The sequence below is a fragment of the Procambarus clarkii genome, chromosome 69 (assembly GCF_040958095.1).
Source record: "Procambarus clarkii isolate CNS0578487 chromosome 69, FALCON_Pclarkii_2.0, whole genome shotgun sequence".
In the NCBI taxonomy this organism is placed as follows: domain Eukaryota; kingdom Metazoa; phylum Arthropoda; class Malacostraca; order Decapoda; family Cambaridae; genus Procambarus; species Procambarus clarkii.
In genome coordinates this window covers 25,087,837-25,102,516 of record NC_091218.1, presented here as the reverse complement: position 1 = coordinate 25,102,516, position 14,680 = coordinate 25,087,837, and the positions used below count along the sequence as shown (strand labels likewise).

At 40.9% G+C, this 14,680-nt stretch overlaps 1 protein-coding gene across 1 annotated transcript; it reads right to left on the bottom strand.

Annotated features, from left to right (window-relative positions):
* Positions 1 to 312: 312 nt before the first annotated feature.
* LOC123772169 (exosome complex exonuclease RRP42) lies at positions 313 to 12,052 on the bottom strand. The gene is made up of 6 exons (XM_045765204.2): positions 11,694 to 12,052; positions 9,758 to 9,954; positions 9,401 to 9,566; positions 7,298 to 7,492; positions 6,019 to 6,177; positions 313 to 454 (listed from the first exon to the last, which is right to left on the bottom strand). Exons 1-6 carry the CDS (start codon positions 11,748 to 11,750, stop codon positions 356 to 358), a joined length of 873 nt encoding a protein of 290 aa, XP_045621160.1. The 5' UTR covers positions 11,751 to 12,052; the 3' UTR covers positions 313 to 355.
* Between the last annotated feature and the right edge of the window lie 2,628 nt (positions 12,053 to 14,680).

Below are 14,680 nucleotides of genomic sequence, written 5' to 3'. Positions count from 1 at the left end.
TGGGGAGAGAGTGCAAGAAGGTTTCTTGCTTGGTTCTTGGTTCCAGGCTCATTGACACTACCAGAGACCCCTAGAGCAGAAAGTCTCTTTTTCTTACAGCGCCTCAGTGTAGCAATCCAGAGGAGAAATGCATGCTGCATCCTCGGTTCCTGCCCGGCGTCGGAGGAGTTCGAAGAAATCTACAGCCTCTAGGAAATAAACTTCACCTTATTTCCTCTTAATGTTCTCTTTTTGTAAACAATCAGATATGTAACAATATAACCTTGTATAATAAAGTGTTTAACAAAAAAAAAAAAAAACAGCATTGAATGTAATGAAATTATATATAAATTAGGTAGGTTAAATATATACAGAGCTAAAGAAACCCTTTTATTGCCCTATCCACAATGGTTTCTTCTTGCTGTAACTTTTGCATAAGTTGCTGGTGAATCTTTACTCCGAGGTCTCTTGCACTCTGTCAAATTTAAAGAGAACATTTATTTTTAGTCTTTCATTGTTAATTACTGTTTGTATAATGTTTTACCATAGTTAATTAAATTAAAATATTTTATTACCAGGGTATATAATTTTTTCATCACCTTTTCAATTCATGAAAATACAACCAAAATTGACAGACTGCAGTTTATGAGGTATAGTAAACTTTACATGAAACATTGAGAAATGAAGAAAATGGGGAATTATTAATTAAAAGAATACAAATTATTTCACACAGACTGGTAAATTAGACATGAGGAGGCATAGTAAAATATAGCAAATTTTAAAAGTTCACTAGTACAAAACAAGAAATTAAATTACACCGCTATTGCCGGCACCAAGATTATCCAACATCCGTCAGGTTAAAACCAGCTTGGGTTAACACCAAGCAATAGAGAATTAGTGGGTATTTCTGTGGGATCTTCCATTGGCTTTCTGAAGCTATCTCGCCGAGATGCTAATGTGCCACATCAGACGAGAATTCTGTTTGGCCTACTCGGACCACAGCCAAAACCTGCTCCTCCCTTCCCCTTACAGAGTTGCAGAGAATGAGTGACAATTCGCCACTACACTGGTTAAAGCATCCAGGAAGTCAGTGAAGTTTTACAGACAATTGGAGGGTAACTAAGACCCAAGTCCCAAAACTGCCAAACAACTCTGCCAACAAATCACACACAACATGAGAAACATTAAAAATTATCACAAAACTTTTAGTACTGAAAGTCACAATCAGGTAGCCCGGCTTCCGTACGCAGCCATATTTCTTGTTCAGTTCATTCACCAATTTCAGCTGAACATTAGTGTTCCCTGTCTTTCAGACATAGCAACCACCTCTGTTTCAAGCTAAGTGCAGCTGTCCTTGGACTAGTTCTTGCAGGAGCCATTCATTTGTACTCTATTCTATTTTTAGTTATTGCTTCGCAGAGTGTTTCCTATCCGACTTCTTGTGTGGGCTTGACTTTGATGTGATCTGGGCTCCATGCACTGTAGGCGACTTCCCAGGGTGCCCAATAAAACTGCCCTTGCACTGACGTATCTTCTCTGGTGTGTTCGGGAGTTAGTCCTTGAGAGGCCAGGCAACCGAGGTGAAGAGTCTCGCTCAGGCCTATTGACAAGGCCTTGGCCTGTAAGGCTAAGGCCAACAACTCATCTGTTTGAGCCCTTGGATGGGGGCATTCTGTTGGTTGTGCTGGGGTATGCTGGGTGTTGCATATTTGTTTAAACGACATACCATGGATGCCCATTGTAGCCTGGTTGTCTTGGCTGAGCTTGGTGTATGTCTTCTGGCAAGCAGCTTCTGTACCTGGGTACCCTGCTTGACTAGCTGCCTTCAGGTCCCTGAAATCCCTTTGCAGGTCTTTGGTGTGGTTGATTTGGCCCATTGAGCCCCTCACTCACCATGTGCAAGTTTGAAGGGTGCTACCTGATGATGATCACTCTTTCTGCCTCTGTCACGCTGCCTGTTGGGTTTGTGACACCTACAACCCTGTATCCTATGCAGTTTGTTCCTTCTGCATTGATGGATTCAACTTTCGATTCTCTTCTGGCAGTGGCAGCTGTTCTTTAGGCAGCTGCCACTTTAATAGGTAAATCTGCCAGAGTTAGATGTTCACAGCATTGTGATCGGTTGGATGCTCAGTAGTTGTCCCTATGGCGTTTAAGGGATCCAAAATTTAAGGTGTCGGAAATCTCCACCTAGACTAAACCCACACCTACTCTTTCTCTCCCTGTGGGTGTGGTTTGCCCTACTTCTGGTATTTTGTCCCCTGGTTCCAGCTCGAGGCATCCAACAGTAACAGAATGGGGGCAGGGTTTAGCTTTGCTATTTCCAGGGGGTAACCCCCTTCCATGTTGATAGTAGAGGTAGTCTTCATAACAAAGTCCTCACCCCCTTTTGGTCCAAACCTTATCCATTGGAGAACACCTTTCTGTCCCATGTATTGGGTGAGGATTACGACTCTACCCTGGAACCTTTGTGGCAGGCTTCTGGGGCTGGAGGGGAGCCCAAGGAATGTCCATCAGTGCCCTTCAACCCTTCCTGAACTTTGGTTTCCTCTTCAGAGGGTATTTTGCTTCATGAGGATAACTTTTCATATCCTTTTCCTATGTACAAGTACAGTATGATCACTTGCCTGTTCCTACTTAGGTTTGGTTCTGGGTCCCAATCGATGCCTTGGAATTGTCGTATTTCTGAAGGATTCTGTCTCCATGCATTCCCATTCAGTGATTCGCTTAGATTTGTTTTAGTACCTCCTGCAGAATTTGGACCTCTTTGCATTGATAGATCTCCTCTTGAGTACAGATCTGTCTTGGCTCATTGGCTACCTTTTTTTTTTTTTTATTATTATTATTTTCTTCCACAGACGTGGCCACACATTTACAATACTAACTAGCACATATACATATTCTTCTGTCCTCCATGGACAGGGTGAGAGATTTGTCAAACATACAGTTCAGAGATTTATCGAACAACCACAGAAGGTAATCGTAGTGCTTTTAAAATGTTAGGCTAAGCTACATACGTAAATACATAGATACACAGATTTATGAATGCATTAATGTGAATTTATAATGGTGAAATGTAATTCTGATCAGCTTCCACATATACTTTATACACATACACACACATACATACATACACACACATATTTGTCTCTTTTACTCTGACAGGGTGAGAAAGCTGACAGAGAAACTAGTGTGCAATTAAGAACTTAACCACTGAAAGCGATTAAGATGCTTTTACAAGCTCAGGTTATATAGTTATATTACATGGTTAATCTAGGGTACAAGTCCAATATATCATCAAGTGTTCCAGTATAGTAGTTACAGAGTTTAGCATACCTCAGCCCAGGAGGGCGAAAGTCAGTTAATATGGGACATTCTACAATATAATGTTCAAGTGAGTGCATGTTTTCTCTTTCACAAAGTTGACACATTGTGTACTCGACATTTGGGTTTTGAGAGAGCTACCAGATACGTCTATATCCCAGGCGTATTCTGACAACTATGATATCACATTGCTGAGTTCTTGCTCTATTAGTCCCATATGTGAATGTCTCCTCACGATATCTATCATAATATTTAATGCTACAACTTTCAGGCCTTTGTGAAAGTTGTAGCATTAAATATTATGATAGATATCGTGAGGAGACACTCACATATGAGGCTAATAGAGCAAGAACTCGGCAATGTGATGTCATGTTGCCAGAATACGTGTCTGGGATATAGACGTATCTGGCAGCTCTCTCAAAACCCAAACGTCGATTACACAATGTGTCAACTTTGTGAAAGGGAAAACATGGCTACCTGTATTAGGTTCTTGATTCATCCTAGCTGGCTCACATCTCTTTTCCATGCGAGTTTGGCAAGGATTCTGTCTAACCCACACATTTGATTGGTGGGAGGGGTTTTATGTCTTTCTTTTGTTCTTGGGCAGTGCTTCTTATGCTCCGCTTGGGGACTGCCTGTTTGTTCCTGTGCTACCCAGGAATGTGGGCAAGTAGCAGCATCATGTACAGGTACTTTCTGCAAATGGCTATCCATAATGCTTTTGTTATATACAAATACTGTACTACACAACTGATACAAAGAAACTCCCATTGCTCCAGTTAAGTAATTATTTGGTCACTACTGATGTTTGAGTATAAGAATTGGTCTCTCCAAAATGACTTCATCATACATGCTGGTGATGTACATGACGATCAGAGCAGATCTACTGATGACAATGCTGCAACACCCGGACCATCAGGTGTGAGGCGGCCACTATTCCTTCTTCACCTCGAGATGAAAATTCATCTTCTGATGCAGGCGATGAGGATTTGATTACTCCCTGTGGTGCTGCTGCTAGGAGAAAGCCTCGTATTGTGGATAACCCCAAAGGTCTGAACAGTAATTTGAACCATTCCCTAATTTGCATCGAGAAAGGTCTGAAGTGTCATGTCTGCTACAAATTTGGTAAAAGGAAGGGCACCAGGTATAAGTGCAAGTCGTGTGGGGCGACAGTGCGTCCTGCACAATGCTCTGGCTTGGACCACCGCAAGAGGACATACTGGGTGGATAATCAGTAATGCTTACCCCCCATCCGCTCTACATATAAAACATGGGTTGAGAAACTTCAGGAAACTTTTCCCTGGAGCAGGTGAGTGGTTCAACCTAATGCTCAACTCATGTTCTACAAACATCATTGGTTGATTAAGTACAGTATAGACATCTTCTTTCATTTATTTATACATATGATATTGTGATACAAACACTTATGTGAAGGAAGCAACACAAAAACGAATGATATTGTATTACAAATAATGTCGGGAATGAATAACAAATGTAAAATAATGACAAAAAGCCGGTTTTCACATGACGACATACTTTATCTTATGGTATTGGTAATGTTGTTCTTCCATTTGCCATTATATACATATATCCCTTTAGAGCATTTAATTGCAAACAATTTGATCCCAAAATGAACGACGTAACATGAAAATTGAGGTGATCAAACTGAAGAGTATACACATTTTGAGTGCAGGTGTTGCAGGTGTGCGGATGGGTGCTTGCTCATGTGTAACGCTCGGCGCATTTTATGGTTTGCTGTGGGTAGCGTGACTGTTTCACCTTATATGCATACATTCATTTAGAGAATTCTAATGCGAACAATTTGATACCAAAATGAACGACGCAACACGAAAATTGACGTGAGAAAACTGAAAAGAGTATACACATTTTAGTGTGGTTGTGCACTTACGGCTAACGCTCGGCTGATTTTCAGGTTTGCCGCAGGTGACACACCAGGCTTTTTGACCTTATATGCATATATCCCTTTAGAGAATTCTAATGTGAACAGCTTGATACCAAAATGAATGATGTAACATGAAAATCAACATGAGAAAACTGAAGAGTATACACATTCTAGTGTGGGTGTGCGCTCACATAAAATGCCAGACCCATCTAGGGGAGGGTTTGGGTGAGCAAGTCAAGCAGCTCAAAGTGTTAAGGATATTCTCTATTTTATGTATCTGCTCTGTGAATTCCTTAACTGTTGCATCTGGTAGTTTATATATTAGAATAATTATTAGATTTATATTTTCTACCTTGATTCCAAGTACCTCTACCACATCATTGGTCAAGTTCAGGAGCACTGTGCATGCCAGTTTCTATTACAGACCTTCTCCTCCACCTGACCTAATTATTCTGTCACATCTATATAGATTATAATTTGGGATCCAGATTTCACTATCCATGTAATCTTTCGTGTGGGTTTCTGCAAGTTCACCAAATATTGAGTTCAATTCAATTAGGAGGCCATTTATGAACTTGGCTTTATTTCTTGATTTTTTTGTTTTCTTGGTTTGGTTGTGGTTACTTTCTGCAAAGTGACCTCTTGCAGTGCGGCCACCACTGGTGTTGGTACTGTTGCATGCAGTTACAGGTTATTGCAGGAACCGGCAATAAACCAAAGAAACATCATTTTCCCCTAGTAACCCTCACAAGAAATCAATATCATGAAAAACTAAATCCTAAAATAAAGAAATGCAGAAAGCTAGGTCTTACCTTGATAGAAGCACTTAGTGTCTGAGGTGTAAATGTTCCTGAACCAAACTGTTGAGTTGCAGTAATTAAGCCTTTTGGGGTAACACCAACCACTATCTGCACAGGACCACAGCATTCTTCTTCAGGAGTTGGATCAACAACTGTCAGATTCTCTGTTATCTATAAAAGAAATAGCCCAGTGAATTGTTAAATTTTCTATCTATATAATACAAGCTAACAGATTGCATTTGTTTTTACATTTGTTATGTGTTCATACAATACATGCATGTAAATACACAAGTGTTTATGTAAGTGCATGTCACGCCTGTGTTGTGTTTGTTATAAATGCCTCCATATAGACGTAAAGTTATAAGCCTTAAAGTGCAAGCAAAATCTCTGGTACAAGAAAGGTCAATGATAAAATCACATTATCTCTAAACTTCTAGCTACTTATCACCATCACCACTAATGACACATGCAATCATATTCAATAAACATTAATGACATCTGTTATTATTTCAATACATGGTTCCCCAAGGTTTCCATAAATCAGTTAGGAAAGCCAAAAGTAACCAGCAAGTTTTTCATCAGGCCAAATGATGATCAACTTGCCAAAAGCAAACTGAGTCCAATACAAGGTCATGTGAAGAGTGGGTATAAGCCAATCAGGAATGTAGCATAGTCAGTCTAACTCCAACAGTGATTCAGTGAACACTCTGGATATACTGCTGATCTTCTCCAACACCAGTGACATTCATCAGTATATGCTGTAACGCTCGTAGAGTCGAGTTCCTATTTTCACCAAGATACACCAACCTCGCTATAGAGCAGACAGCCAATTACGGCCTTATTTGATCTACCACCTTTTACCCCACATGCAAGCTCTCCAATCCTTTACTCATTTGAGTTCTACACATTTGCCCTCATTTGAGCTCTCTACCTCTGGCCTCACTCAACCTCTCTGCTTTTAGCTCTAGACCTGACACAAAACTCCCTGTCTCAGGCTGCAATCAGCACTACGTCCTATCTGACTCCACCAGCAGCACTTAACAAGCATCCTCGTCTCAACCTATCACAATTTATCAGATCACTTCTAACATCCAATTGCTGTAACCAACACTATATCGAATAAACATAAACACCATAATAAATGTTGTCACCCAAAATCACATACATTACAATACCATTTCAACTAATCAACAGTTCACTTTTCTGTTTCTGAAATTCAGTAAATTTCAGTTTACTGAATATTTCAGTAAATGATTTTGCCCATATTTAAATTGCTTAATGTATAACTTACCCGCAGATGAGTAATAAGAATTGGGGCATTGGAGACATCCAGTCTGTCTACATCATGTGGGTTATCCGACATTGAGAACTCCAACTCTCCACCATCTTCTCCTGTAATGTAAATTCTTGGCATCTTGGTGGCCCAGAGCGCTGCCTTCACTCCCAAACTAACAGCATCAAACAAATTTCCACCACATTCTAAGACCTAAGAAAAAATCAAACATTTAAATGTAATTTATTTATTTATTTATTTATATATATAAGAGATCTTACATTCTTGTAAAGCCACTAGCAAGCATAGCATTTCAGGCAGGTTTTTAATCCTAATTTTCCAAGGAATACAAACCTCTAAATCATTTAACAGCCAGGTACCCATTAGCTGCTGGGTGAGCAGAGGCTACAGTTAAGGATTGGCACCCAATCAACCCTAACTGGTCAGGATACGAACTCAGTCCAAAGCGCTTGAGAAGCGCCGGACGAGTGTTACCACTGCTCAACATGACTGATAATGGGTTACAGGGACAAGGGTTATGAGTGTTTACATCAATGTATACTACAGTATAACCTTTATGCCTTTCCACAAAAGTAGAGCATGTTTCTTGAGTACTAAACGAGTAATCATATTAGTAACAGAAATTCAAATTATGATGTAATATAACCAATGTCATTATCAGCTTTGTCCAGCCTCAAGAGTTAAATTTAATTGCTTATAAGCAATGAACTTTATGTTTTATCCTTATAGTGAACTTATGAAAAAGATATATCAAAACCTTTATATTATTTACAAAAATATTGGTGGACTATCAGATTCAATTTCTCCCAAAGGCAAGTACTGTATTCCTTATGCCATAGACAGGATACTGTACAGCACATGTACAGTCCAGACAGGATTTCATTCTAGTTGCTAGCTAGCTATCTATATCTATCTATCTTTCTATTTATTGCTTTCTCACCCTCTCCCTCTTTCTATTTTTTTGTTTAAACCAAGACTAGGGTTCACAAGGGTTGTCAAACATCACACATCGAGCAAGGGCTCGATGTGTTCACCAACTAAACCCTGCCCCGACTCTGAAACCCTCAAACGTTTCGGAGCTGGAAGCAAGGGGAGGGACCAGATGAACAACCAAAGGAGAAGGACAAGAAGGGGTGACTGGAACCAAAGTCAAAACGACTCCCACCCCAAGTCCCGGGGTCCCTATAACCAAAACGGGGCAGTCTCAGGGTATGTGGGGAAGCACCCCCTCTAGGCGCATGTAGCCCGGGTACCAAAGAATATTACTCCAGGATCACATACCACCAGTAGAGACAGTCCACACCACAAGGCACAGAAACAAACAAAATCTGTAGTAAGAGGCACATGACTTCACCAGTATCACATCAGTCAAGAACTGACGGTTGGATTGCCAGCACGAGGGTCTGGGGCTCCCTCTTCCCCATCCCGGAGAGGGGTGGGTTGCGCATTCAGTGGCGCAGCAACGTAATGAGGTCATGCTCGTTTGCCAATTTTCGTTTGGAAAGTTCTATCCTCTCATTCGGCTTTCGGTGCCGGTCGGCCGAGCGGACAGCACACTGGACTTGTGATCCTGTGGTCCTGGGTTCGATCCCAGGCACCGGCGAGAAACAATGGGCAGAGTTTCTTTCACCCTATGCTCCTGTTACCGAGCAGTAAAATAGGTACCTGGGTGTTAGTCAGCTGTCATGGGCTGCTTCCTGGGGGTGGAGGCCTGGTCGAGGACCGGGCCGCGGGGACACTTAAAGCCCCGAAATCATCTCAAGATAACCTCAAGATAACGTCAGTAGGATATTTTCACCAGAATAGGGGTTTGTTTTGGGGTGCCTACCTTTCTGGGTGCCAGACCCGATCGATGGCAGACATAGAATGCTCCCAAACACAGGGGGGGTTTCTATAGGCCATTGCTCCTCGTGCCTCATCTGAGGGGGGCCAGGTTCTGGCTCATGGTCCATGGTAGCCCAAACTCTATGCACTTTGACTGATGCCAAAAATCTAAATATATCCATATCAGCCTGGATAGCTCCAGGGAGCTGGCCGACCGGGCTCCCCCCCCCCCCCCCCAGAAAAAATGTCTAAAATGAAGATACAGTATTTACTAACCTCAATATCAACATACAGCACTTTCACATGCTTGCCTGGGACAACACAAAGCTTCGAAGTGTCTAAAGTGTGTGGGGAAGAATATACTCGTTCCAACATGGAACTCAAACTTGTAGCCAAATCCTCACCACCTCTGCCTTCAAACTCTGGAGCTGCATTAGCAGAACTGAAATAAAGTGATTTTAGAACATTAAGCATATTATTTCTTCCTGTAAAAAAAATCATAGTCAAGCAAAACATGTCAATCAAAATTAGGTACAGTAAACATACAGTACTTGTTATTTTTTATAACAATATAAAATGTTGTTATTCTATAGAGAATCCTTTATCTATAATGCAGACAAGCATATATCATACCAGTTTACAAAAAAATGGAGTTGTCCATTTCTGGGCTGGTCTAGCTGTGGTGGTTCCATTTCCATTTTGATTGTAATTAAAACATCTGTACGGTCAAGCCTAATTCGAGCTGAACCATTAGCTGTAGAAACTAGACTAGTTTCTATTTCAAGCTGTCGATAATCAAGGTGGTTTCGACCATCCACTCTAGTACCTAACTGTTGATAAATGGAAAAAGAGTATAAAAAATATGAAAGCACAGATACAAAATAGAAACCCAGCCTCTGAAAAAGAGTTTTGATCATATTGAAGCATCAGAATAGCGTAGATTAAAAGTACAAATATGCCATACTGTACTTGTGGTCAGTCTCGAGCCTATTGCTAATGTGACGACGTGCATTGAATTTTTAAACTAGTTCATCAAGACTGTAACTTGCTTAGCTAAATGAATTGTGGGGTTCAGTCCCCGAGCCCCATTATGTGCCCCTGTAACTCTTTCCACTACTGCTCACAAGATGGGTATGGGGGGTGCATAATAAATGAACTAAACTGTTAATATAAAATTTACTGACATGTATATGGGAACAAAAAGTGCAGTGGCACCTCAATTCATCAAACCTTGCTTTAGGAAATCTCCATTTACAACACAAGCAAAGTTAACAAACGCATTTGAAACCCGCAACTTTGGGCACAGTGTTTTTGGTGGTTGAATAAGGTCTTGGCTGCACGCTACCTCATGAATGTTCCTGGGCCAAGTCGGGCCTGTGTCGCTTTGGGTCAGCGGCTGCAGTCTGTTGTCTTAACTTTGAGTCGAGATGTGAGCACCGACCGCCTCCCGGGTAAGTCCCTCTGTTTTCGTCTTTGAAGTAGCTCCGGGGAGCTGAAGGGGCTTCCCCCAGAAAACCAGCGTTAAATGTAACGAAACGCCATTTTCTAGGCGAGTCCCGTAGGCTCCCCGGCAACCCTCCCTCTGGCCAGCGTTTTTTTTTTGCATGTTTTTGACATCCAGCCTCAAAACTGGTGGGTGAATTGCCGGTATGGGGGTCTGGGGCTCCCCCTTTCCCCTCTTGGGGAGTGGGAAGCTGTGCAGACATGCGGTGCGGCTCGTGTGACGCCATGCTTGTTTGCTCACTTTCATTTGGGGAGTTTTGTCCACTAGTTGGTCTATTTTAGTTGTTTTAACCAGAATAGGGGTTTATTTTGATTGAGGTTCCCCCCACCCCCCCAGGAAGCAACCCCACAACAAGCTGACTTAACTCCTGAGCGCTTACTCACTGCTAGGTGTACAGAGCAATTAGGTAAAAGGAAATGAGTCCAACCATTTCTGTCCCACCCAGGATTCAAACCAGGAATTCTCAATTGTGCGTCGAGAAGGAACACGGCTGTACTACCAGGACCCTTATAAGTTAGTTCTTAGTTTCTTTTTTAAACTGTACTCTTAAAAAAAAAAAATAGCTTTTAATCACATTAGGGAGGTCATTCCACAGTTCAGGAGCAAGTTTAGTACATTTATTATGCACCCCATACCCATCCTGTGGGCAGTAGTGGAAAGGGTTACAGAGGCATATAATGGACTCAGGGACTGAATCCCAAAATTCATTTAGTTAAGCAAGTAACAATCTTGATGAGTTAGTCACAAAATTCAATGCACATCGTCACATCAACAATGGGCTCGAGACCGACCACAAGTACAGTTTCTAAATTAAGCAACTGACACATGTGGAGAGCTAGTCTGCACATCACTTTCCATCCAGCGGGCAGCGGTGGATAGGTTACAATCACTCGGTTACTATGCATAGTTAGCAAGCTGGGGATATTTGGATAACATTTCTGGTAACATCATTTTGAATTGGACCATTGTTTGTAGAGCATTTTTTGTTTTCCTTTGCTATTGGATAAGTGTTCATACACTGACAAAATCTGTTGTTACAAAAACATCATGAGAAATTTTATTTACCTTTACTCCATCCACAATATATCTTTTCTCTGCATCGCTAAGATTTACATCTACCATTTTGGAATAGTGTTGTTGTTGACTTAGGGGCGACGACGCTGGTGGGATGGGAGGCGCCCCGGCGTGTACCCGTTAACGGTGAATCACGAAGCCTGCCAAGCTGAAACACCAAGCCAAAACGCTAAGCCAGTGACGCCAATATGCCATACGGCAAATAAACGCACAGACGGGCAGATGATTGGGGAGCCTCAAGAGTAAAGTGTGAGCCAGACTATTGTTGTTGTTGGGGGTAGGGGCAGCGAGAGCACACACACATGTAGCAGCCCTGTGGTGAGCCTGGCTGGTGTTGACTGGCCCACGCCGGGGCCGGACCGCCAGATTCAAATTGCTAAAAGTAGCGAATTTGTAATAAGAGTAACCCAATTTTTTGTTTAGTGACTGATACGGGCTTCAAAGTAATCTATTATGATATATAGAGTACATTAAACGATTTTAATTGTTTTATTAACATTATCTCCGCATATTTAACCAATATGATAATAGGATAACTTACCAATATTTACTGTTTGAAGCTTAATGGGTGTGGAGTCCTTCCACGTCTTTACAGTTGAAGATTACTAAGATCTTGATCTGCATCCCCAACCTCGTACTTGTATATTGCAGACTCATATTTATGCATTGACATGAGTGGTTCAAATGACGAGGAACAAGTTACATTTTCTTCAAGATATGTTTTGATTCTCAAGACTGATGTCAAAAGCTCAAGTCCCATTCCCATTCAAGATTTCTCAGTTTAGTTTTCACAGACGTTACTCTCGAAAATATCCGTTCAACCAGGGCATTACTGATTGGCAAGCTGTATATTTTCAACACGAACTCAGCGAGGTCAATCAGTATGGGATCGCCAGCAGTGTTCTTGACGGCGATGGGTCATATTTTGCCCAAACCCACCCTGCAGTTTTCAAAATATCTGAAATGTCGGAAATTTGACTCCTGAGCGTGATTTTTGAGCCCAATTCTGACTCTCTGCACCTGTTTTCATTTTCAAATTACGACTTTTTACACCGAAAATATGCCAATTTCTGAAAACGGTGAAGGGTCATATTTTGCCCAAACCCCCCTGCAATTTTCAAAATATCTGAAATCTGACTCCTGAGTGTGATTTTTGAGCCGAATTCTGACTCTCTGCACCTATTTTAATTTTCAAATTACGAATTTTTACACCGAAAATATGCCAATTACTGAAAACGGCGATGGGTCATATTTTGCCCAAACCCCCCTACAGTTTTCAAAATATCTGAAATGTCGGAAATTTGACTCCTGAGCATGATTTTTGAGGTCGAATTCTGACTCTCTGCACCTATTTTCATTTTCAAATTACGACTTTTTACACCGAAAATATGCCAATTACTGAAAACGGCGAAGGGTCATATTTTGCCCAAACCCCCCTACAGTTTTCAAAATATCTGAAATGTCGGAAATTTGACTCCTGAGTGTGATTTTTGAGCCGAATTCTGACTCTGCACCTATTTTCATTTTCAAATTACGAATTTTTATACCGAAAATATGCCAACTACTGAAAACAGCGATTGATCATATTTTGCCCAAACACCCCTGCAGTTTTCAAAATATCGTAAATGTCCGAAATTTGACCCCTGAGCGTGATTTTTGAGCCGAATTCTGACTCTCTGCATCTATTTTTATTTTCAAATTACTACATTTTATACCGAAAATATGCCAATTACTGAAAACGGCGATGGGTCATATTTTGCCCAATTTTCAAATTACGACTTTTTACACCGAAAATATGCCAATTTCTGAAAACGGTGAAGGGTCATATTTTGCCCAAACCCCCCTGCAATTTTCAAAATATCTGAAATCTGACTCCTGAGTGTGATTTTTGAGCCGAATTCTGACTCTCTGCACCTATTTTCATTTTCAAATTACGAATTTTTACACCGAAAATATGCCAATTACTGAAAACGGCGATGGGTCATATTTTGCCCAAACCCCCCTACAGTTTTCAAAATATCTGAAATGTCGGAAATTTGACTCCTGAGCATGATTTTTGAGGTCGAATTCTGACTCTCTGCACCTATTTTCATTTTCAAATTACGACTTTTTACACCGAAAATATGCCAATTACTGAAAACGGCGAAGGGTCATATTTTGCCCAAACCCCCCTACAGTTTTCAAAATATCTGAAATGTCGGAAATTTGACTCCTGAGTGTGATTTTTGAGCCGAATTCTGACTCTGCACCTATTTTCATTTTCAAATTACGAATTTTCATACCGAAAATATGCCAACTACTGAAAACAGCGATTGATCATATTTTGCCCAAACACCCCTGCAGTTTTCAAAATATCGTAAATGTCCGAAATTTGACCCCTGAGCGTGATTTTTGAGCCGAATTCTGACTCTCTGCATCTATTTTTATTTTCAAATTACTACATTTTATACCGAAAATATGCCAATTACTGAAAACGGCGATGGGTCATATTTTGCCCAATTTTCAAATTACGACTTTTTACACCGAAAATATGCCAATTTCTGAAAACGGTGAAGGGTCATATTTTGCCCAAACCCCCCTGCAATTTTCAAAATATCTGAAATCTGACTCCTGAGTGTGATTTTTGAGCCGAATTCTGACTCTCTGCACCTATTTTAATTTTCAAATTACGAATTTTTACACCGAAAATATGCCAATTACTGAAAACGGCGATGGGTCATATTTTGCCCAAACCCCCCTACAGTTTTCAAAATATCTGAAATGTCGGAAATTTGACTCCTGAGCATGATTTTTGAGGTCGAATTCTGACTCTCTGCACCTATTTTCATTTTCAAATTACGACTTTTTACACCGAAAATATGCCAATTACTGAAAACGGCGAAGGGTCATATTTTGCCCAAACCCCCCTACAGTTTTCAAAATATCTGAAATGTCGGAAATTTGACTCCTGAGTGTGATTTTTGAGCCGAATTCTGACT

Coding starts and splice junctions, on each gene's coding strand:
- LOC123772169 (XM_045765204.2), bottom strand. CDS start 11,750: ATGGTAGATGTAAATCTTAGCGATGCAGAGAAAAGATATATTGTGGAT. Junction 9,955..11,693: donor ATATTGTGGATGGAGTAAAG/GTAAATAAAATT, acceptor ATTTATCAACAG/TTAGGTACTAGAGTGGATGG. Junction 7,493..9,400: donor TGCTGTATGTTGATATTGAG/GTTAGTAAATAC, acceptor ATTTTTTCTTAG/GTCTTAGAATGTGGTGGAAA.